Below are 24,710 nucleotides of genomic sequence, written 5' to 3' on the forward strand. Positions count from 1 at the left end.
GACGCACAGTTTTCTTCTTGATGGTGGTAGTGCTCCAGTGTGTGTTCACTGTTGATAGCCCTTTGGACAGTTGAGCACATTCTGGTTCACTGCACCAGGTATGTAAATGAGAGGCGGATGTACCATCTAGATGGTAAAACTTATATCTGAAATTTTAGGAGACAACATCGATGTTGGCCCTGTTATGAGTTTTTTAAAGGCTTGTGGATTTATAAGAATGTCTAGTAATTTTATATAGATATCAATTATTAATTTAATTTTTTTTTTTTTTTTTTTATCATAAATGGTCATTTACCCTTTAACCTCCGACTGGACTATTAAACGTTGATATAAATTGTCTGTTGGGTGCCGATTGGACGTATGGTATGTCGATATAAAAAAAGTTTTTTAAAAATTCGTGGAAAAATAGTTATAGGCCTACTAGGCGAAAAACTTGAAATCACGCGCCTTGGGGGATGCTGGGAGCTCACGATCAGGCGTTGTTTTGTTTACAATCGTTACCCAGGCGCCCAAGCGCAAATTTCTTTCTCGCACTAAAAAGTATCAGCGACACATCTCAGAAATTATTTCGTCACTTTGACATAATTTTTGCACCATTTTATATTAGCCGTTACATGGAGTATTATCAGCAAAAGCCACAGGGAAAATTGTTTAAAAAAGAAAAGACAGAGTGCCAAGTACTTTCGTGTATTTAACACTTTGTGCCCCGAAGATGTGTTAAATACACGAAAGTACTTGGCACTCTGTTTTTTTCCTTTTTTAAAAAATTTTCCCTGTGGCTTTTGCTGGTAAACAAAATCACGTGGTTACTTTTGTGATTTTCTAGTATGGAGTATTATGAAAATGTGCACAATTTCATGTAGATACAACCAAAACAACTCGTGGTTGTAGCTTTTATCAGATTTGAAATATTTTCATAGATAACGATAAGTGCCAAATTTCAACCTTTGGTCAACTTTGACTACTGAAATAGTCGAAAAAACGCAATTGTAAGCTAAAACTCTTTGTTCTAGTAATATTCAATCATTTTACCTTCATTTTGCAACAAATTGGAAGTCTCTAGCACAATATTTCAATTTATGGTGAATTTACGAAAAAAACTTTTTCCTTACGTCCGCGAGGTAACTTCCGAAAAAATCATAAATTTTTTCGTCCGATTGTCGTAATGTTTGCACCATTTTGAATTAGCCGTTACATAAAGTTTTATATATGGAAATGTATGCAATTTCATGTAGAATACAACGAAAAACAGCCCATGGTTATAGCTTTTATCAGTTTTGAAATATTTTCATATAAATCACAATAAGTGCCAAAATATCAACCTTTGGTCTACTTTGACTCGACCGAAATGGTAAAGAAACGCAATTGTAAGCTAAACTCTTACATTATAGTAATATTCAATCATTTACCTTTATTTTGCAGCAAATTGGATGTCTCTAGCACAATATTTCGATTTATGGAGAATATATGAAAAAAAAAGTAATGTTTGCACCATTTTAAATTAGCCGTTACATAAAGTTTTTATATGAAAATGTGCGCAATTTCATGTAGAATACAACGAAAAGCAACCCATGGTTGTAGCTTTAATCAGTTTTGAAATATTTTCATATAAATAACAATGTGCCAAAATTTCAACCTTCGGTCAACTTTGACTCTATTGAAATGGTAGAAAAACGCAATTGTAAGCTAAAACTATTACATTCTAGTAATATTCAATCATTTACCTTTATTTTGCAGCAAATTGGAAGTCTCTAGCACAATATTTCGATTTATGGTGAATTTATGAAGAAAACTTTTTCCTTCCGTCCGCACGGTAACTCTTCCGAAAAAATCATACATTTTTTTGTCCGGTTGTTGTAATGTTTGCACCATTTTAAATTAGCCATTACATAAAGTTTTATATATGAAAATGTGCGCAATTTCATGTAGAATACAACGAAAAACAACCTATGGTTGTAGCTTTTATCAGTTTTGAAATATTTTCATATAAATAATGATAGAAAAAATTCGTCCTTCGGTCAACTTTTAACTTGATCGAAATGGTCAAAAAACGCAATTGTAAGCTACAACACTTACAGTCTAGTAATATTCAATCAATTACCTTCATTTTGCAACAAACAAAAAGTCTCTAGCACAATATTTTGATTTGTGGTGAATTTTTAAAAACTGCTTTTTTTTACGTCCGCACGTTACGAATTCATGCATCATTTTGTGATAATATTTTCTCTATGTTGCCTTGATCGTTTTACAATGTGTTATATACCAAAATGATCACTATTTAGTGTACAATACAACGAAAAAAAATTAACTCTTTAGCTTTAACCGTTTTGCTCACAGCACGATTTGTATACAATTATATATGAAATTTTTTTTGCGCTGTCATATATCCCAATTTTGTTCATGAGACTTACCTGTCAGATATATATATAGCTGTATTCTCCGAAGTCCGACAGAATTTCAAAACTTACAACACACGCAGTGAGAGGCCAGGTGGTTATTACCTATTCCCGCCACTGGGAGGTGGGTATCAGGAACCATTCCCATTTTCTATTTAGATTTTCTCTGTTGCCGGTACTGTCAACACCTGTTTTCAGTACCTCCGTCGTTGGATTTTGTAAACTTTTGTTGCCACTTAAGTATTCTGATTGTCTTTTGGTTTTTTGACTTGGATTTGTGGCTAGTCATACGCTATTGTGGACTGTTTTGGATTTTGCTTTGACTTTTCTTGGATAAGATGTCTGGTTCTAGTTCTGCTAGTTTCAGAGTATGTTGTGTGGAAGAGTGTACGGTGAGGCTACCGAAAGCTTCGGTAGACCCTCACACAGTATGCACGAGGTGTAGGGGACATGCATGTTTGATAAATGATCGGTGTAAGGAGTGTGAGAGTTTGCCTGATTCCAGTTGGAAGACATATGATTCCTATGTATGTAAGTTAGAGTGTGACAGGATCAGGAGGTCTTCCTCCAGGAGTGTGTCAGCGAGCAGAAGTCAGGGTAGTGATGTTTCACCTGCTAACCCTCTTGTAGACTTTATCCCTAACCCTGTAGTGTTGCCTTTGGGCCCTGAGGTTGCGTCTGCGGAAGGTAATGCCCTTTCTGTAATTATGGATTCCATCCGTAACCTGGAATCGAAAGCGCTCTTTTACAAAGTGGTATTGTGAAGTGCAGTGTGGTGTAGTGCCCCTAGTGTTGTGGAGGGGGGCGCGTCAGATCGGCCCTATAATGCCTCTAGGCCTGGACCTCTGTGGACTCCCACGGTACTCAGGGAGTGGGCAAGTCGAAAGCCGAAGGAGGGTTACGGGGGCTCCCCACCGATCTGGCGTCCCTTTGGCAGGTCCTGATGATGCTTCCCAGGCTGCCAAGGATCGTGCCCGTGCATGAATCCTCAAGGATTGCTTCTCGTCCTCTGAAGCGTCCTCCCCGTGAAAGGGGTGGAGCTCTCGCCCTCTTAAGAGAAGCTTCAGAGAGGAGGACGCTTCACGTCCTCTTTCTCAAGATACGTTTCGGTCGTCGCCTGAGAGTTTTGACTCTTTCCCGCCGCAGAAGAGGACCAGGACGTCATCGGAGGATGACGCTGTTGAGCGCCCCAGTCGCTCCAGGGAAAGAGCCGTCATTTTCCTGTGAGAAGGAAGAAGGCGTCCCCTCAGAAGGAGTCTTCCCACAGGATCAGCCCTTCCCCTCAGAAGGAGTCTTCTCTTACGAAGGAGATTCTGCTTGGAATGCAGCGGCAGTTGGCTTCGTTTATTGCCGAGAGGGAGGCAGAACAGCGTCGACACAGGAAGGACTCGAGGCTGCCTATCAAGAGGTCCAAGCAGCCCCCCTCTCCTTCTCCTCGTTCGTCTCCTTCGTCTGCTTCGTCGCCCTCTAGATCTCGTGTGGCACCTCGGCGCTTGTCTAGAGGTTTCGATGAGCGTCACCCCAGACACTCGCTAGACCGCAAGGCTCATCATAGCAGGGATCGCCGATACTCTCCTCATGACGCTCCTCGCGCTCCCCTTCGTACCGCTCTACATGCCGCTCAGCATGACGCTCCTCAGGCGGCTCGCAATGACGCTTCTCTTGCTGCTGCTGCTCGGTCAGGACGCTCGTCAAGACGCCTCTTTCGCTGATCTTTGGGACGCTTCAGAGTCTGCTGTTAAGGATGCCCGGCCTTGTTCTGCGAGTACTTCTTCGAAGAGGAGGTCCCTTTTGCGAATTGGGCCTCAAGGTCCTAGAACTTCTCGGACGTTAGAGGACTCTGCTGTTGCTCCCGTTGAAGAGGGAGAGTTATTGAGTTCGTCGCAGCCTGCGGATGAAGAGCAGCCTTCTACTTCGTCAACTTCGGACTACCAGGTTTTGGCCTGCCTTCTGAGGGACTTGTTTGGAGACAAGTTCCAATCCTCTGCCCCTCGCTCTCCTCCTTCGCAGTTAGCTTCATCGAAGATGAGGAGAACGCCAGGCTTTGTCAAGATGTCCACGTCCCTTTCTACGAAGAGAGCATTCAAGAAGGTCCGCGATTGGATGGATTCCAGGAAGGCCCAAGGCAAGACTTCTTTTGCCCTGCCTTCATGGAGGTTGAGTGGAAAAGCGGGGATTTGGTATGAGACGGGAGAGGAAGTTGGTTTGAGAGTTCCTTCCTCTTCCCAGGGAGACTTTGCCAGCCTTGTGGACGCTCCAAGGAGGTCTCTCCTTTCCTCTGCGGAGTCTTGGACACTTTCGGAGCTGGATCATCATCTGAAAGGGCTGTTTAGAACGATGGAGGTCTTCAATTTTCTGGACTGGTGTTTGGGAGCCCTGGACCTGCAGTCTCGGAGTCCTGACTCGATTTGTTCAGCGTTTTGGCGTGCATGGACAAGGCCGTCAGGGATGGTTCGGATGAACTGGCTTCCCACTTTTGTACGGGGCTTCTGAAGAAGAGGGCCTTGTATTGTAACTTCACAGCGAAGTTGGTTTCTCCATCTCAGAGGGCAGAATTGCTGTTCGCCCCTCTGTCGAGCCATCTGTTCCCTTAGTTTATGGTTAAGGATCTTGCCGTCAGCCTGCAGGAAAAGGCTACTCAACACCTCCTGGCCCAGTCGTCCAGACGTCCAGCAGCCCCTTCTACTACTCCACTTGGACAGGCTTCAAAGAAGCAGAAGCCCTTTCGAGGAGGAGCTTCCTCGAGATAGTCTCCTCGAGGAAGAGGTCTTCCTAGAGGCAGAGCCCCTTCCAAGCTCGGGTAAGAAGTGACGCGTCGGACCTTCAGACACCAGTTGGAGCCAGGCTTCTTTTCTTTGCAAAAGCCTGGAGAGCGAGAGGGACGGACAGCTGGTCCCTCGAAGTCATCGAAAAGGGATACAAGATCCCATTCCTCGAACCTCCACCGTTGTGCACGACGCCCAGGGATCTGTTGCCCTCCTACCATCAAGAGAAACAGCAGATTCTGTTCGATCTGCTCGAGCAAATGCTGGAGAAGAGAGCTGTAGAACAGGTCCTAGATTTAGAATCCCCAGGTTTCTACAACAGGTTGTTCCTGGTGCCAAAGCAGTCGGGGGGATGGAGACCTGTCCTGGACGTCAGCAGGCTGAACCATTTTGTAAAAAAAGAAAAATTCAAGATGGAAACGTCTGTCAGTTTAGGAGCCTTAAGACCAGGCGACTGGATGGTTTTATTGTAGTGTCTTACCGAACAATTATAGAGCCGTGATTTCCACGAGCGGCAGGATACTAAATTCAAATTTAGCGCGTCGGCGTCGCCAACACTGGTGGTGATGACGTCATCTCCCTCCACTCGCGGGAGAACCAGGTACAACTGCCCAGGTGAATCCAATTCTTTTCCTGCCGGCGTCCGGTGAACATCGGTGGTCGGTGCGGTTGCCTTTTTCTTGTGGATTTGATCTTCGGAATTGGTGAAGTACTCTTTTTTGGCGTTGTTGTTATTTTGCTTTTATTTAGGCGTTGCCATGTCGGATTCTAGTCCGTCGGAGTTAGGTTTGCATACTCAGGGATGTAAAACTAGATTATCCAAGTTAGAGTATGATTCTCACACTAAATGTGTTAAGATCGAACATGTAACGAGTGTAGTGATTGGACTGATTCTCAATGGAAGTTTTTTAGTTCATACTCGGAGAAATTAGCTAAAGACAGAATTAGAAAAAGCAGCGCTTAGGAAAGTAGACTTAGCTCTGCTTCGTCTTGCGATGCATCTGTTCCTTCTGTTTCTCCTCAAATTGTTATGTCTCCTTTAACTACACCTCCTATTCCTCCTACTAATCCCACTTCTCCGGCTTCCCGTTGTAGTTTTCTTCCGACACCCATTGCCAGTCTGGAATCGAGGTTAGATCAGAAATTTTCGGTACTAGCGAATACGGTTTGCAACTTGGTAATTCACAGTTAAGACGTTTTGGAGAAACGCGGCTTCAGGTAAGAGTGTAGTTGAGGGTGCGTCTGTCTGTCCTGACACGTCTCCTAGACAAAGGTCACTGTCCAGCTCCCCCGCACCGGGGAGAAGACATACCGGAAGTCCAAGGGATCGATCGGATTTGCCCACAGACGGCGCCTCTCTGTTGAGCCGTTGCGCCTCAACAGGGCTCGGTTAAGCGTTGGAAAGGTGTTGCGGTCAGAACGCCTTTCGAATAATTCAATGCGATTCGTCTCCGGTCGCGCGGCGCTCTTGGCGAGATTCGCCCGTTTCGCGTCCCTTAAAGAGGCGTTCAGGCGCCGATTCTTCGCCTCCTCCAGTCAAGCGGTATAAGGAGCTGAGAGTAGGGTTGCGCCTCGGCCGTTAGCGGCTCGTTCGTCGCCTCAATCTGTGCCTTTTTCGGCTCCATCTACTAGTAGAGATTGTGGTTTTAGCGCTGTAGCTAGCAGTTCTAAGGGGTGTTTCTTTAGGCGCTTTTTCGTCTTGTTACGCCTGATGCGCCTGTTTCGCCTCGAATTTCGGTCGGCTCCGAGCGAGGCGCAAGTATTTTCCGCCTCCTGCTGAACATTTAGGCTCTTCCAAGCCTACGTTAACTGTTTTTGATTCGTCTCTGGCGCCTTTGCGCAAGCAGTTAGAGATGTTAACCAACTGGATGAATGAGTCCAAGGGTGGTTCGAAACCTTCAGATCCGGTTGTAGTTCCGTCTACTTCTTCGGCGGTATCGGAGAATGAAGAAGAAGTAGAGGGGAGGAGGATTCACATCACCTCTCGTGTTATTCACGTATCCTTAGATTTCTTCTGGTATCTTATCCAGATTATTTTGAGAAAGCGGCTCCGCGCTCCCCAACTTCGACTTTTTGATGAGGAGGAAAACTTCAGACCCTCTCCTCCCAAAACTTGTTCTATCTAAAGCGGTTAGGACATTCGTTGAAAGAGAAGGAGAAATGGATGTCTATGAAAAGAGAACTAGGGAAGGCTCTTTTTGCTTACCCTCCCTCTAAGTTGCTTCGTAAGAGGTATGGTTTTATGTAACTGGGGAGCTCCTTCTCTGGGAGTTTCTGCTCCTCCCAGGGAGACTTCTCCAGTTTAATCGATCCTCTAGAAGATCTGCTTTCGCGCAGCGAAAGTTTTCTTTACAGCGCCTGAGTTGGACCACGTTGTAAAGAATCAATTTAAACTTTTGGAAGTCTTTAGCTTCCTTGATTGGACTATTGGCGCTTTAGCGGCCAAGATCGAAGACTGTCCTTCTCTTTCTCAGGAGTTAGCGGGGAGGATTGGATTGGTGTTCTCCTGTCCTGTGCGGACAAATCCATTAGGGATGGATGTGATGAGTTAGCTTCGCTCATCGCCTTTGGTACCCTTAAGAAAAAGGCAACTTTGGTGCTCCTCCTTGCTTCTAAAAGGGTTACTTTTTCCCACAGAAGTCTGCTCTCTTGTGCTCCTTTTGTTTGGGAAAAGATAACCTCTTTCCAGACGATGTAGTGTTGTCAATTTCGTCTGCGCTAGATAAGAAATCTACTTCGGATTTTTTTTTTTTTACTGGCACAGTCTACTAAGAGACCTAAAGCTCCTGTGGAGACTGTTCCTTCGGTTTCTCCTCTGGCCCAAGAAGCGCCTTTTCGAGGGAGAAAACCCAAGCGCTTCTTTCGGCCGAAGTCGAATTTGCGACCTCAGTCTAAGGCCTCGGCCAAGGTTAACAACCTTCCAAATGAAAGCTCGGTTCTTCATGCACCAGTGGGAGCCAGGCTGCTCTGTTTTGGGAGGAATGGGAAAACAGAGGAGCAGAAGCCTGGGTAGTGCAAGTACTCAAGTTCGGCTATCGTATTCCTCTCGTTTCACCTCCCTCGCTCTCACCTGTGCCAATTCCATTCCAGGCATACTCTCCAGGGCTCAGACAAATTTCTGGCGCTAGCCGCAGAAGTGGAAGCGCTTGTTCTCAAAGAAGCGATAGAACAGATAGAAGGGGATTTTCCTCCAGGCTTTTACAATCGCCTTTTTGTAGTTCCCAAGTCATCAGGGGGCTGGAGGCCGGTTTTGGATGTGAGCGCCCTGAACTTGCATGTCCAGAAAAACAAAATTTCATATGGAGACCACTCGGTCGGTTCTGGAGTCCATCAGACAGGGGGATTGGATGGTCTCTCTGGACATGCAATACACTTATTTTCACATTCCAATACATCGCCGAATCTCGGAAGTACTGAGGTTCATGTTCGAAGCAAGGTGTTTCAGTTTGGGGCGCTTTGCTTCGGACTAGCGACCGCTCCTCATGTTTTCACCAGGGTTCTATCCCCGATAGGAAGCTGCTGCACATATTAGGAGTAAGAATCTCCCTCTATCTGGACGATTGGCTTCTCCGTCGGAATCAGAGAGTCGGTGCATGAAGGACCTTGGAACAACTCTGGATCTTGCAGAAAGTTAGGAATTCGGTAGGTCACAAACAGAAGTCCCAGTTGGTTCCATCTCAGAGCATCCTTTATTTGGGGATGATTCTGAATGCTCAAGTTTTTCGGCTTTTCTGTCCCCGAAGAGGGTTCAAGGCTGTCTGGAGACAGTTCAGAGTTATTTGGACAAAAAAGTAAGTTCTGCCAATCAGTGGAATGAGGCTCCTGGGCAAATTGACCGTCAGTGGAGGAAATTTGTGACGTTGGGAAGAGACTGCACATGAGACCTCTGCAGTTTTTCCTGAGAGCCTCTTGGTGCAGGAAGACACAACCAGACTCGATTACCTTTCCTGTCACAGATCAAATAAAAGAGGACCTAAGGTGGTGGCTCTCTCGAGCAAGGTTGGAAGAAGGGTTAGATTTACGACCCATCCTCCGAACCTACAGTTCTTTTCCGACGCATCGGACACAGGTTGGGGAGCCCTACTGCGGGAAATCAACGGACTTCAGGAGCTTGGTCGGAGAAGGAGAAGAAGTTCCACATAAATGTAAAGGAACTGTTAGCAATTTTCCTGGGCTCAGACAGTTTCGGAGCTTAGTAGAAGGTCGAGTAGTGGCAGTGCATTCCGACAACTCCACGGCTCTCTCGTACGTGCGGAAACAGGGGGGGACTCAGTCTTTCTCGCTATACGAAGTAGCCAAGGATCTCCTCCTGTGGTCAAACGAAGCGAAGGTTCAGCTAGTCCCGAGATTTGTTCCGGGAAAGATGAACGTCCTGGCGGACGAGTTAAGTCGTCAACAGCAAGTGTTACCAATCTGGAGTGGACTTTGGACAACAAGATTTGTCAGAAACTTTGGCGCCTTTGGGGACGACCGCAATAGACCTGTTCGCGATATCAAGGAAGAACCGTCTTCCTCTCTTTTGTTCTCCAGTCCCAGATCCTCTAGCTTGGTCGGTGGACGCAATGCTGTTGGATTGGTCGGGTCTGGAAGCTTATGCATTCCCTCCGTTCGGTCTAATAAGAGAGGTGCTGAACAAGTTCATGTCGCACAGCAATGTAACACTAACGTTAATCGCTCCCTTTTGGCCCAGGGAAAAGAGTGGTTCCCGGACCTTCTCCAGTTGTTAGTAGACTTCCCCAGACTTCTTCCTCCAGAGAAGTGGCTTCTCAAACAACCTCACTTCAAGAGGTTCCACCAAAACTTGTCCGCTCTAGCTCTGACAGGGTTCAGACTGTCCGGAATCTTGTCAGAGCGAAAGGATTTTCAAGAAGAGCTGCAGAAGCTATCGCTCGTTGTGGGAGGAGAGAGTCTTCTAACAAACTCTATCAAGGGAAGTGGAGAATCTTCAGAGAGTGGTGTAGAAGTGCTAAAGTCTCTACTTCTGCGACCTCTTTAACAAAAATAGCAGATTTTCTTCTATTTCTTAGGAACTCTAAGAAACTGGCTCCTTCGACGATCAGAGGATATAGAGCCATGCTCTCTTCGGTTTTTCGACATCGAGGTTTGGATATTTCCTCCAATTCAGATCTGTCGGACCTCATTAGGTCTTTCGAAACCACTAGCTCCCGCAAGATACAGTGGCTTGGAACTTAGATGTGGTGCTTAAGTTCCTCATGGGGCCACCGTTTGAGCCTTTGAAGTCGCTTCACTCAGGAACTTGACTAAGAAGGCACTTTTTCTTATTGCACTAGCTTCTGCTAGGCGTGTCAGCGAATTGCACGCTATAGACAAAAGAGTCGGTTTCTCTCAAGGCAATGCTGTATTTTCGGTATCTTTGACCTTTCTAGCCAAAAATGAGAATCCTTCTAATCCTTGGCCGAGGAGTTTTGTGGTAAGGAACTTATCCGATTTGGTTGGACATGAGGAGGAAGAAAGGCTCTTATGTCCAGTCAGGGCTATTAAGCAGTATCTGTTTGCCACTAAGGGTATTAGAGGACATCTTCTAAGCTCTGGACCTCGGTTCAAAATCCCTCTCGTCCTCTTTCTAAGAATGCTATATCGTTCTTTATTAGAGAGCTTATCAGGGAAGCTCACCGCAGTCCGAGAACGACAATCTTCCGTTCTGAGAGTTAAAGCTCACGAGGTTAGAGCAGTGGCAACTTCTTTAGCATTCAGAAAGTATTTATCTTTAGCTTCGATTCTTCAGAGCACGTTCTGGAGATCGAATTCGGTTTTTTTTGCGAGTCATTATCTCAAAGAGATCGAAACTGTTTCGAGATTTGTAAAACGTTAGGTCCGGTGGCGGTTTCTGGCATGGTGTTGGGAGAAACGGCACAGGGGTCGTCACCTCTATGCTAACTTTTCACCTTGAATAGGTTGTCGAGTTCAAGGGAAGCTGGGGTGACTGAGTACCTGGGATACTCACCAGTCTGTTAGGTCAGATTTTACAATGGTTGGGTATATATGTTTTTAAATCTGGTGTTGGTGACAAATGTTTTGTATGATTGAATTTCTGGTCTTAGTCCAGGGCAAGGGCAATCTTTGTTGTTACTATCCTCCGTCAGTCAGCCTTGACTCGCTTGAACTACGGAAGGATTCCACTCCTGTAGAGGCTAACTTTGGTCAAATTCCAATTCCTCTACAATAGTAAGAAGAGCACCGACCAGAGGCAGTAACAGTCTGCTGTAGCTCTCTTACAAGGTAAGGTACAACAGACACCTTGAGTGTTTACTGGTATTGCAATAAATGTAACCATTTAAAAATACTAGTGGTCCACTGAATCCCACCTTCCCATAAATGTGTAATCAGCTCTATAATTGTTCGGTAAGACACTAGAAGAAAAATGAAATTTTCTTTCATATTAAAATGAAGTTTTATGTATACTTACCGAACAATTATGATTATACCCACCTCCTCCCCTTAGGTGGACGACGGCAGAAAGAATTGGATTCACCTGGGCAGTTGTACCTGGTTCTCCCGCGAGTGGAGGGAGATGACGTCATCACCACCAGTGTTGGCGACGCCGACGCGCTAAATTTGAATTTAGTATCCTGCCGCTCGTGGAAATCACGGCTCTATAATTGTTCGGTAAGTATACAATAAAACTTCATTTTAATAATGAAAATTTCATTTTCGTTAGACCTCCAAGACGCCTACTTTCACGTCCCTATCCATCCTCAGTCAAAGAAGTACCTGAGGTTTGTCCTGAAGGGACAGGTCTTTCAGTTCAGGACTCTCTGCTTCGGGCTAAGCACAGCACCGATAATTTTCACGGTACTGATGAGGAATGTGGCGAGATGGCTTCACCTTTCAAGGATAAGAGTCTCTCTTTACCTGGACGATTGGCTCATTCGAGCATCGTCGGAGTCGAGGTGTCTGGATGACCTTCATACAATGCTAGAATTGACAAAGTTTCTAGGACTTCTTGTGAACTTCGAAAAGCCCCATCTGATCCCAACTCAGTCCATCGTGTATCTGGGGATTCAGATGGATTCAGTGGCTTTTCGAGCTTTTCCGTCCCAGGAACAACAGCAGCACTGCTTCGACAAAGTTTCAGCCTTCTTGGGGAAGGAAACATGCTCGGTGAGGGAATGGATGAGTCTGCTGGGGACCATTTTCTCGCTGGAGAAGTTTGTTTCCCTGGGAAGACTGCATCTCAGACCACTCCAGTTTTTCCTTGCGGAGAACTGGGAGAACAAGGAGGATCTGGAAGTGACTCTGAGGATCTCTCAGTCTGTCAAGGATCACCTAAGGTGGTGGCACTACCCCGCAAAGCTGGCAGAAGGTGTTTCTCTCAGCCTTCAGAGCCCCGACCTAGTGTTGTTTTCCGATGCGTCCAAGGCGGGTTGGGGAGCAACACTAGGGGGGGTAGAAGTGTCAGGCACCTGGAGAGGGGAACAGGTGTCCTGGCACATAAATCTCAAAGAATTGGGGGCAATTCGTTTGGCACTCCAATTCTTCGAAGATCAAGTTTCAGGCAGAGTAGTCCAGATCAACTCGGACAATACCACAGCTCTGGCGTACCTCAAGAAACAGGGAGGAATTAACACACACGGGCGGGCTCCCTGTTCGGCCTAGCAAGAGAGATCCTGCTGTGGGCCCAGGCACGGAATGTAACGATTCTCACGAGATTCGTTGCAGGAGTGGAGAACATCCGTGCGGATCTACTCAGTCGGCGACAACAACTGCTTCCGACCGAATGGACCCTTCACCAAGAGGTATGTCACGAATTTTAGAGGTTATGGGGACGTCCCTTGGTGGATCTTTTTGTAACATCGAGGACGAAGAGGCTTCCTCTATAATGCTCCCCTGTTCTCGATCCAGGAGCAGTAGCGGTAGACGCCCTCCTCTGGGATTGGCGGGGATGGACGTTTATGCCTTTCCCCCGTTCAAGATCTTGGGAGAGGTAATCAGGAAATTTGCGGCGTCAGAAGGAGCAAGTATGACGTTGATCGTCCCGTTTTGGCCTTCGAGAGATTGGTTCACGGAGGTCATGACCTTCTTAGTGGACTTCCCAAGGACACTGCCTTTGAGAGAGTCTATCTACTCAGACAGCCCCACTTCGAGAGTTACCACAAAAACCTCCCCGCTCTGAGTCTAACTGCATTCAGTCTATCGAAAAGTTGGCCAGAGTGGATCTAGCAAACAACAAAGACCTTCACAATCTTTTAAGGTATTTTGAAACCTCTAAAGTGGCTCAGCCAAAGCTGCCTTCCTGGAACTTGGACGTAGTTTTGAAGTTCCTGATGTCTAGTCTATTCGAACCTCTCCATTCTGCGACATTGAAGGATGTGACCAGAAAGGCTGTTTTCCTAACCGCTTTGGCTACGGCGAGGAGTTAGCGAGGTTCAAGCCATCAGCAAACATATAGGCTTTAAAGGACATAATGCTGTATGTTCCTTAAGCCCTACGTTTTTAGCCAAGAATGAGAACCTGTCTAACCCTTGGCCCAAGAGCTTTGAAATCAAGGGGATGGCAGAAATTCTTGGACAAGAGCCAGAGAGAGTCCTGTGCCCTGTCAGGGCTCTCAAGTTTTATTTAGATAAAACGAAGGAAAGTCGAGGTTCTTCGGACAATTTGTGGTGTTCGGTTAAGAGGCCAGACTTGCCTATGTCAAAGAACGCACTGGCTTTCTTCTTAAGGATTACCATTAAGGAGGCTCATACGAACGGTCTAGACGGTGATCTTAAACTGTTTAAAGTAAATGCTCACGAGGTGAGGGCGATTGTAACCTCGGTGGCATTTCAGAAAAATATGGCACTCAGTGACATCCTGGGCGCCACCTTTTGGCGAAGCAACTCGGTGTTCACTTCACACTACCTGAGAGACGTGAAAACAACATATCAGAACTGCTGTTCGCTAGGGCCATACATTTCCGCAGATACAATTTAGGGGCCAGGAAGTAGCACTCATCCTATCCTTAAGAAAATGGTTAGGAAGCGTTTTTTAAATTTATTGTGTTTTTATGGTTGTTGGGTCAGTCGCCAGAGGCGGACTTCCCAGTCATTAGCTTAAGTTATGCTTTCTTAACTTATGTTAGGCTTGGTCAGGTGGTTGTTTTGCTTCGTTGCCCTCATAGTATGGTCAATATGGTCTAGTCACATTGTGGACACGCCCCCATTGACAGATCATCTAGAACTCACCAGCTATTCAGGTCACTACCTTGCTGGAGACTCTAGTAAAGCAGAAGCAGACTTGGGTGACAGTAATCACGAAGTCAGCTATGCTAACAGGTAAGGAACCAAGGTGTCAATCATTTACATGTAATTTGTTTCCTAAATCCTATTCTGTCTCTTCCCACCTCCAATGGTGGGATTCAGCTATATATATATATCTGACAGGTAAGTCTCATGAACAAAATGATATTGTTATGATACAATAAAGTTTGTTCATACTTACCTGGCAGATATATATATAGCTGTATTCTCCGAAGTCCGAGAGAATTTCAAAACTTACGACACACGCAGTGGGAGGCCAAGTGGTTAGTACGTATTCCCGCCGCTGGGAGGCGGGTATCAGGAACCATTCCCATTTTCTATTCAGATTTTCTAGTGCCACTGTCTCCTGAGGGGAGGTGGGTGGGCACTATGAATATATATATCTGCCAGGTAAGTATGAACAAACTTTATTGTATCATAACAATATCATATTTATATATTGTTTGCAAAATTTTGAATTTAAGATGCTGTGCAAGCATAGTTGTTAGCCAAGTAATTATTCAGTAGGTATATTCTAGAACTTCATTTTATAAAAATTTCATTTTCATTCAAATCCTTTGGGCCAGCCCAATGAGAGCTGATAGTCAGCTCAGTGGTATGGTTGAACTGTTATCTTATTCCCAGAAAAGCAAGATTACCAATGCTATAATTTTCTCTTTGTTACCAAAGTACTACAATAGTAGGCTTACGTAAGACAGTGTGTTGTATATGTCATGATTTTGAATGTTTTAAAAGTTTTTCTGATCTTTATTTTTTTTTCAGGATGCTCATAATTCCATCTTAGATTTTGACGGAGGTACTCACCTCTTTGCCGTATATGATGGTCATGGAGGACATGAAGTGGCAGCATACACAGCTCTTAAGTTACCAGAGTTTATTAAACAGTTCATTTCCAACCAAGAAAATGAGAACTTTCCCGAATGTCTAAAGAAGGCTTTTCTTGCTTTTGATTCAACCTTGGTAAAGCCAGAAGTTGTCAATATTCTCAAGCAAATTGCTGGCACAAAAGATGATGGTAAGTCAGTCCTTCAATATGTTTCAAAAGTAACCATGAAATCTGGTCTCAAATTATATAGAACCTTGAGCTCATAGCTGACTTGAATATGTTGTGGCATCTTTTGATATCATTTGCTAAATATCCTTGTAATGCTGATAATGCTGTGTCTTTCTAAGTGCTGTGATTTCTGTACATTTTCGTAAGCGCATAATTGTATTAGACTGATCGCTGTGGCGTGGGTGCGTGGTCCTTGACCACTTTTCACCCGATATATGCACACATTGCCAGATCTCACAAGATTCCTCTCTTTAATCTGTGATTTAACCGAATCCAGCTAGGCACTAGAAATGATCCTATTGTTAAGACCTCAGGTTTGTAGCTATGAAAAATACTAATTGTCGTAGAAAATTTGTTGTTTTTTAGCATTGGTAATGTAATTTATTATAATTGATGATAACTTTCATGATGTAATGGTAGTGTGATCAGTTTGTTCCTACATGATATACAAACCCTTGGTCCTTTACATAAGGAATTACTTTCAGCGTAGGCTGGAATTACGGCCGTTAAATTCTTGAACAAGGTGGTTAGGCAGTAACTACCATCTGGCCTACGCCTGCCCGGATGTAAACACTCCACTTTGCTTTTGGCTGTCTTCCAATGAAGACGCATGTTTGTGAGCTCTTGCTGATCAGCCGTTAATACAATATTCCCCGTGGGATCTTTAATTTATTATTTTGAATAAATATGTATATGCTATGTTTGATATTAATAATTAATTGACTTTAATAATTAATATGCAAACCCACTTTTTGTGATAGCCTTGATAGCCGCCTTTCTACTTTGAGTTAAGAGGCGGCGGCAAGGGTGTGCCAACATCTTTATTAGTACATATTTTCATCCTTCAAAGTTAGGACGAGACATGTATTCATCCAAAATTTATGCTTACGTTTTAGAAATTACCAAGGGGAACTTCGGAGATGTTCCTTTGTTTCTTCTGGCAATTCCTCTTCTCCTTCGTCCTTTTGCTAGCTATCGGATGAAAATTGAAGAGGGGCCGTGTGGTGTTGGTGTTTGAGGAATCTCCTTTCATTTCAGAGGGCGGTGCCCTTGGATGAGAGAGGAGTATCCTTATTATACTTTAAATCATATTTTCTATCTTTTACAGGCTAACAGTGGTGATAGTTGATTACAGCAGTAGATGGTTGGATATCTCTTAACGTTGGTTATCCTAACCTTGGAATTGTACATGTGACTCATAGCATGCTGTGATATTGGTCCTTGAGTGTGTGTACTGTTCCTCTGCTAGAAATCATATTCATTTACCGCTGCTATCCTGGAGTTTTGTCACTGAGACACTGAATAGAAGTCTTGCAGAATTTGAAGAAGTTGAAGAGGAAGAGAGCTCGTCAAGTGTCGTCATCTGACACTTTGTAATCATATTTTTCATCAGCCTCTACCCCTTCGACTTCTGTCTCTCGAACTTAGGAGGCAGTTGGGTCTTCCACTGGCTCTCCCATTCCTTCGGGAACAGGAACCGTCACGCTGTCCCTAAGGCCTAGTGTGTCGGGAGCTGTAGAAGCGCAAATTTTGGTTCGTACTTCTGCTGCTAGACCTAGAGGTTCTGCCCCTAAGATTAGTTCCGCGTTGGGCGCTTGTTCACGAGTTCCCCGAGTGCTCTTAAATCTTTGGATTCGCGTGCATCCAGAGTCGGTGACGCTGAGTCCACTCACCATCACGACTTGGGTTTGAAGTGGAAGAAAGGAATGAGTCGCTCAGGTGACTCGCACCTTGCCGTAATCGCTCTTGCGGTGATTGCTCAGTTCCCATTTGGTCCTCTTGAGAGGTTTCAGCCTCGACAAGGACTTGGACGCGTTGGAGGATGGTACCGGCTCTCTCTAGTCAGGTGCACTATCAGCCCCACCCAGACGACTGTCACATTTGTGTGACTGACCGTTCTCAGTGGCGGCGAACGTTTTGCCTGCCAGGCAATTTTTGTAACCCTCCTCGGGAAAGTGTTTTCTCCAGATGATAACGCTTTCCTAGACTCAAGTCGCGGCCATCACTGCAGGTTGATGGTTGCCTGTGACTCGCTTCTGCTAGTTTCGCTAGTAAGGTGAGCAAGAGCGTCCAGTCTTCCTCTCCTATTCCCACTACTTCCTATGGCTACGCCGGGAGGGGCGAAGTAAATAGGAGAAATCCTGCAGTGCTCTCCGTAGGATTCAGCGTTGGGACTATGTTCCTGGAGGGACCTTAGGGGCCTAGCGGACATACGTATGTCCACGTCATGGAGGAAGGATCTTATGTCAAAACTGAAGACTATGACTTCATGGCTTTTTCTGTCCTTTGGATGGATTTCAATTTGCAGTCCCTTATGAGTTCTTGTGTTTTGGGAGCCTCGAGTGTATATTCTGTTGAATTGTACTCATATTCCAGTCTTAAATGCTCGCATTTATGACTGGATTTTATCCCCGTTCCTCCTCTATTTCTACGGGAGTTGAGGCGGCGCCCCACCCTAATGATTGTTTGACGAAATTCAGTGGTCTCGCCGAGTGCTTAAGTTCTTTGGAATTTCTAGCACTCTCCAAGTGTTTTGGTCTTCTACGATCTGCAAAAACTTGGGCGAGACAAGAATTCCTGATAATTGTTAGTACTATAACCGGGAATCTTGCCGAATGCTCAAATTCCTTGGAACTTCTGGCATTCTCAGTGTTATGGTTTTCTGTATTTTCCAAACACTCGGGGGAGACAGACATGCCCAGTAATTGTTATTACGAAAACCGGGAGTCTCACTAAGCCATTAAATTCCTTGGAATTTCCAATGTTCACAGAGTGATTTGGTTTTCTGAAATTTCCAAATACACGGGCAATGGGCATTCCCGATGAGAATTACAATAACCGTGAGTCTCGCCGAGCACCTGGATCCCTTGGTTTTGTTGGCACTCACTGAGTGCTCTGCTTCATCATATTGCCGAGTACTAGGGTGAGACAAGGCTCCCCCAATTATTGTCTTACAAGAGTCAGGTTTTTCTCACAGACGTTGGGAATTCTTCCGAATTCTAATGCTCGCTGAGTGCTCGCTATTATGCGTGCTTGGATGGCGAGACAAGCCTTTACCAGTACAGATGAGTCCGCTCCTCACTCTGGTTTGGAGTTATGTAGAGCTTGGAACTGCATGCAACACCTGGGTGAATGGTCAAGTACTGTCCTCATGTATTGGACCTTAGGTTCCGAACAGCAGACACAGAATCCCTCTTATTCTTCTTCTCAGAGCTTCGGCCTCAAAGGAGAACAGTTAATTGGGAAGAATGATAGTTCTTTGTTGGTGATTACCACACATAATTATGTAGTGGTGGTCTGCTCAGCTCACTTGGCTCGGCTTGACCAGACAGCTCTGCCAATCTGAGTGCTCGGCTCTTAACGAACAAACTCTCTGCTCTTGATCGATGCGGTTCCTTGCCATGACAGCACCCTCCCTTCCCGTGTTGCAGCGAGTTTTCACGAGGTCATCGTCTTTTGTCTTCGTCATCTGGTGCCTCCTAACCTCCCTCTTCAAAGATTTCCATGTCCTAAGAAGAGGAAGGTATTCTCTGCCCCTTAAGAAGTCTCGGTTTGAGACTCCTAAGGGTCTGCATCCTTTCCATGGAGAGGAAGTAATTGGCTCTCTCTCTCTTCGGCTCACCTGCTCCTTCCAGGGCTGCGTCGGTTATACTTGTGCACGGGTCTTTCCGCATGTCCAACCCCCAAGGGGGTTCGTACATCCACAGTCAGTGGTAGGTAGTCGTCTCTCCATCATAATAGTGGCGCAGGATGAGAGAAGGGACCGAGCCGTGTTGGTGGCTTGGACCCATCTGTGAAAGCCAGGAATGGCTATTCTTCAGGTGCTAAGATCGATGTCGCTGTCCCTTGGGGCAAGGCATATGATGGAGATAGGAGGAGGTTGTGTGTGTAGTCTTCTTTGTGAGGTTTGATCAAGGAGAAGGTAGATGTGTAGCAAGACGTGGCAAGTTCTCGCCAGCTTTTACTGTATTTAACTACTTCGGTCAACTTTTGTTCGCATTCGTGTAGGAAATGAGTGCTTCATTCAACAGAGTGAGAGCATTGGAAGTTCAGGGAATAGTGGGCAAGAACAGTCAATCCTCCACTCTTTTTTCCCCTCTACTTCCTGATTATACCGGAGTGAACAAGGAAATAACAGAAATTCTATGCAGTCTACTCCTCAGAGTTTGAACCCGAGAGACTGTTTTTGGTTCAGTCTTAGGATCTTACCGACCACACGTCAATCTGTTCTGTTTTTGGTTCAATCTTAGGATCTTACCGAACACACGTCAATCTGTTCAGGATGGATAGCCTAAGAGGTTTGAACACCTCTCCAGTGCTACTATTTTGGGAACAACCAGTTCAGCTTGAACTAGTCGTCTTCTATATCCTGTTATGACTGTAGAAGTCTCCCTTTGGGAAAACTTCACCTTCACTCTCTTAATTAGCAAATGAAGGTCTGCTTCCAGTCCTTATTTTTGTCCCTTGAATGAAAAGAATTAGGCTGGAGTGCAATTTACAGGAACTTACAAATATACTAGTATATTTTTCTTGTGACATGCTTCTGTTATCAGTTGCATTGTCCGAGTAGTAGGCGCATATCTGTGAGTAAATTCTTCTGGTATGTAGCTGAGACAAATAGTACCTTCTCATAATTAACCTGAAACTCAGAAAAGCCTTTATGGTCTCCCAAGAGTTACCGGTTTTCATTTTAAGATAACCAGTGGTATTGTTTACCAACAACACCACAGCATTTGCATTATCACCGAACTTGAGGGTTTTCTTCCCTCCCATTTCGGTTAAAATGCAGATCCTCGAGTGTATCTTTTTTGCGCTCGATGGTTCTAGCCGAACGCATTCCTTCATGGAATGCACTACCAGGCAACTCAGTATGACAAGTCGAGCAAGTGGTATAGGGATCTGTCTCAGTACTGCTTGCTTTCCAAAATTCATTTTGGTTTGGTACAGTTTCTCCTCTGTTGAGGATTACCTACCAATTCGGAGCTCTCTGCCTGGTAAATCACAGACTTGGGTCTCTGGTTAGATCGGAATTAGACTCCTTATCATCTTTCTGTTTACCCCAAGGTATAACAGAAGTCTGTATCCTAGTCTTCTGTTCCATCGCACCAGCCTCATCAGCTGCTGCAATGACGCTGAATGTCTTCAGACAATTACAGTTTTGTCTTCTAATATACATTACCCAATTCGTAAGGTGTTGGTTATTCTTTGTTCACCATGAATTGTAAATGAATAATGGAAGACTGCCTGTTCCCTGCCCGACTAGCTCTGCTTCCAAAGTAAATAGAAACTTCCTCCCTGATCCAACCCAGAAGCAGCAGTTCTTCAGGCAGTGCAATCCTTGTGTTTTCATTATTGAAAGACTCTCTGCTTTCATTGCAAACTCCAACTTTCTCGTCGAGCAGCAATGAAATGGCGGATTAACTTTTTCAGTCCTCTGTAAAATAACAGGGATTGAAGCTGTCTTCACTTGTTGGTGTCATCGACGTGGGTTTTTCTATGATCAGTCTAGAGAGTTAACTTCTCTCGATTCAACTGTGAAGATGTAGGTCCACATTCACCTTAGTCATTCACTAGTAATACGTATAGTATTGTTTCTTCTTGGTTCAGATTCTACTGATGAGAAACTTCTGTCATGTCATCACAGGGACCTTGGTCTCTAGAAGGCAATTGACTATCATCTAATGTGCACATGCCTCGCGAGACTCATCATCTCGTTTCTCAACATTGTTGGTGAACAAGATAGACGATTTGCATGGTTGTTCTCAGCATAACCCTTCAAAAGGCAGGTGTCATGTTATGAATATGTTTCGGATGCTCAACAGTGTAAAACTGCGCAATCAGTCTGCATCTGTTGACGAGTCCAAGTCCTTCTTTGGTTGATCCAGATAAGTCATTACTTTGTCCTATTATTGTGTTGCTGTACCCATGAAGGGTTGACACCCTTCATTGTGTCTCGATGCCTTTATCCACTGCAGACTGTCAATGCGGAAGTGTCGACAAGTCTTTCTCCCAGCCTTACGAGATCGTGAGGGATTTCTCTGCAGTTAGATAGTCCAGTGGATGGGTACATTTCATCACTCCGAAGAATAATTTGGACTGGAAGATATTTGAGGTCTTTCCTTCGCGTCTGCCCACAGGTCCTAGGAACCTCCTTTCCTTGGACTAGTGGTGGATGCTTCCAGGTTGTGTTTGGTTACCCGGCTCCTGCAAGAGGACAAGTTACATCTTGCCTATGGTGTGCGGTTCTAGAGGTAAGAAGGATGCGAGAGTGGCTGGCCTCTTCACCTTCCCCTCCTTCTCCTTCAACTCCTCTTCCTTCAGGTTGAAGAGAAGACTCGAACTTACACTGGCTGGTCGGGCGATTGATGCATATCGAGCTTCCTTTTTATTTTTCTTATCAAAATCATAGAAGCAATTCCGCTCCTTCCTCTAGCAAGGGGAGGAAGGAGGCTGGCAATTATTTGAGATGAATCTTACATACTGTTAAATTTAGCTATATCTCCCTGCCTATTAGGCGAGTCGGCATTCAAACAAAGAATCGAATGGCTGCCCGGATGCCTGTCTAGTTTACCTGTTCTCCACCAGGTGTGTTTCGAATGTTTTTGCTCTTGTCAGAATTCTCCATGCCGCCATTGCGGTTAGGCAGTTGTTGGTATTCTATGAAATTTGGCTGTTTTACACCTGTTTACGGTATTGTAATTTCATTTTCTTAGGGAATATTTTTGGTGTAACCAGGATGGTGTAATTGGAAGTTGATCAACATTCCTTTGTACTTGCAAGGGTAAAGTGTGTGATCTTGGAACTACTAGATGTGAAGAATGTTGGGAATTATTCTGAGAAATTGATGCCTGAATATGTCAGAAATAGGAAAGACTGGAAACAGTATATTGTGAAAGCAATTAGTAGTTAGGTCAGGACTTAAACTTGTCAGGCTATCCCCACTCAGACTAGGCATTTTGGTAGCCTAGTATTGACTTCCTTTGTAGCTCTGCCTTCTGCTCCCCATTCGGTTCAGGAAAAGCGTAATGAGAAGTTAGAACATAGCATTGAACCGATTTTTAGTTCTAATACAAGTTAAACCGAGTTCGTGACGGGAACGTTCCTAATCCCTCCATAGTGTGTGCTCTTTTTCGCGTTCCCAGTTAGCAGTAAGGTTTTGGTGCCCTCGTCTGTACGTAGCCTGAGCCTAGGACTGCCTTGCGACAGTTGGTAGTGTTCGCTGTCAGGGAACTGGGTTGGTTCTCAGGACCATGGGGTTCTGTGCCCTCCAATACCTACTTCGCCCTTTCAGGGTCTGAATCTTGTTTAAAGCGTTCGCCAAAGGACTGTTAAAGCGATCGCCTAAGGACCGTTAAAGCATTCGCATAAGGACCGTTTCGGTAAGCGTTAATGCTCGCTCCATATGCGCATTCTGTTGTCTTCTACACCTAGTTTGAGGTGTCAGCATGCATAGGTTTAATAATATATAATATAGGTATAGTATTGAGATAATAATGTATCTGTAGCGAGTTTTACACATTTAGATATGTCGACTCGGTCAACTGTTTCTCTCTCTCATGTTTTGGTTATTCTAAATTTTCGCCTGCTTTCTCTTCGGCTATTGGCAAATCTTTTACTACTGCCTTGATTAATGTTTCTCTTTCAAGTCTACACTGTCTGTAGTATCTAAAGTTCTCGCCAAGTTAGACATTATTCTAGCTTCAGAGCTTTCTAACGAAGTTTCATAAAGGAATGCTTTCAAGTATGTACATTTGCTTTCGGACGATGTGGGAGAGTCGTTGTAACTCTTCTCCCACTGCCTCCCACTTCTGGCGCCTCGTTTTCTTTCCCTCAGTCGACTCGTCAGGACATTGTTGACTCGTGTGGGTGCAGTTGACTCGTGCGGACTTGGCCGAGTCATGAGTCGCATAAACTGTCTTCCTCTCATTGAGTTGTGGTGTCCCTCTTATCATGCAATACAGCACTCAGCTGCTGTCCCTCTTATCGACAAGTGTTGCTTTTTGTTGCGGAGAAAGAGCAATCCTTTAAGCTCTTTTGTTTACCGCCTGTCGGCAGCTGTCTCCTGTTGCCCGCTCGCGAAAGAAGAGTTTTGAATGGAGTTGGAGGAACACGTTTGGGCTGGTTGGTGTCTGTTGCAACATTACGCCTTGCTGTATCCTCATTTTGTTGAGGAAAGAGGCCACTTAGAGAATATGTCTTAATTATCTAAGCGTATTTCGGCGCTCTCTAAATAATGGAGAAGAGAACCAACACTTTCTCCTATTAAAGAGCATTTCGTAACTTTTCTCGTCCTCGGACACACAAATCTCCCTTTGGGTCTGCCTTGGCTTGTCGTCTTGTGTCTTTTAAAGTCACGGAGAGCCGAAGACCACCTCTTGCTGTACACATGCTTATTGGTTTTAGTAGGAGGTTCACTTTCTTTCTCTTTCCTGTGGGGAAATGAACTCAAGACTGACAGACATGCTAATGGAGTTTCAGTCTAGCTTGTTGAGTTATTACCTTTTACTTAGCTACGTTGTCTCATTTCTGCGACTGCCTAGAGAGGTGGAGATGCCAACACAGCAATTATGTGAAGCCAGCTTTAGGGTTTGTCGCCAGCAGAGTTTTTTTAGCGAGGAAGACAAGTACTCACTCGGTTTGGAAGAAGCGAGAACACTTTCGCTTCCTGTCTGATTATGCAGTTTTCTTTAAGGCAACAAGGGATTATCTATTGGTAGTCTTGTTTTATACCTTTCAGGGATAAGTGCGGATTCAGGTTCTGGGATATGGACAGTTGCAACGTCCTTAACATGCATGGAGAGACCTGGGACCAGTCCGTTACATGGTGGAGACGGTGAAGGGCATTTGTGATTTGTTTTGGTTGTCCTCCACTTGTTTAATCTCGCTCTTATAGCTTCCCTTGTCTTCAGCAGAAATCTCTCATAAGTCTCTTTTTAGTAGATTGTATATATATTGGAGATATTCTTGGACGTTTGGGGACTGATTAACAGAAAGTGTCTGCCCACATACTTGTTGGTTTTCTAAGCATGGTATTAGTGCCTTTCTGAAGACCAGTCAGACTTGTGGTGCAATGCAGAATGTATTCCACTTACCAATATATCCACAGTCATGCAAGTTCCTTTAAGATGTTTTTAAAAGAAGGTATTGCTGTTCTGTGCACTTTGTTTGGGTTATTGTGCAGCCCTGTATAAGTTGTCAGGGACTTGTTGCCCATTGGTGGATGGTGTCTGACATTAGA

The 24,710-nt window shown here is 44.8% G+C and overlaps 1 protein-coding gene across 1 annotated transcript in view; it reads left to right on the forward strand.

The window, feature by feature from the left end:
- Positions 1-24,710, forward strand: part of LOC135218284 (probable protein phosphatase CG10417) — a 186,662-nt gene that overhangs the window by 67,862 nt on the left and 94,090 nt on the right. Inside the window, exon 2 of the mRNA XM_064254492.1 lies at positions 15,181-15,433. Within this exon, the coding sequence (XP_064110562.1) occupies positions 15,181-15,433 (253 nt within the window). The remainder of the gene's footprint in view (positions 1-15,180; positions 15,434-24,710) is intronic.

Source organism: Macrobrachium nipponense, chromosome 9 (assembly GCF_015104395.2).
Source record: "Macrobrachium nipponense isolate FS-2020 chromosome 9, ASM1510439v2, whole genome shotgun sequence".
NCBI lineage: Eukaryota > Metazoa > Arthropoda > Malacostraca > Decapoda > Palaemonidae > Macrobrachium > Macrobrachium nipponense.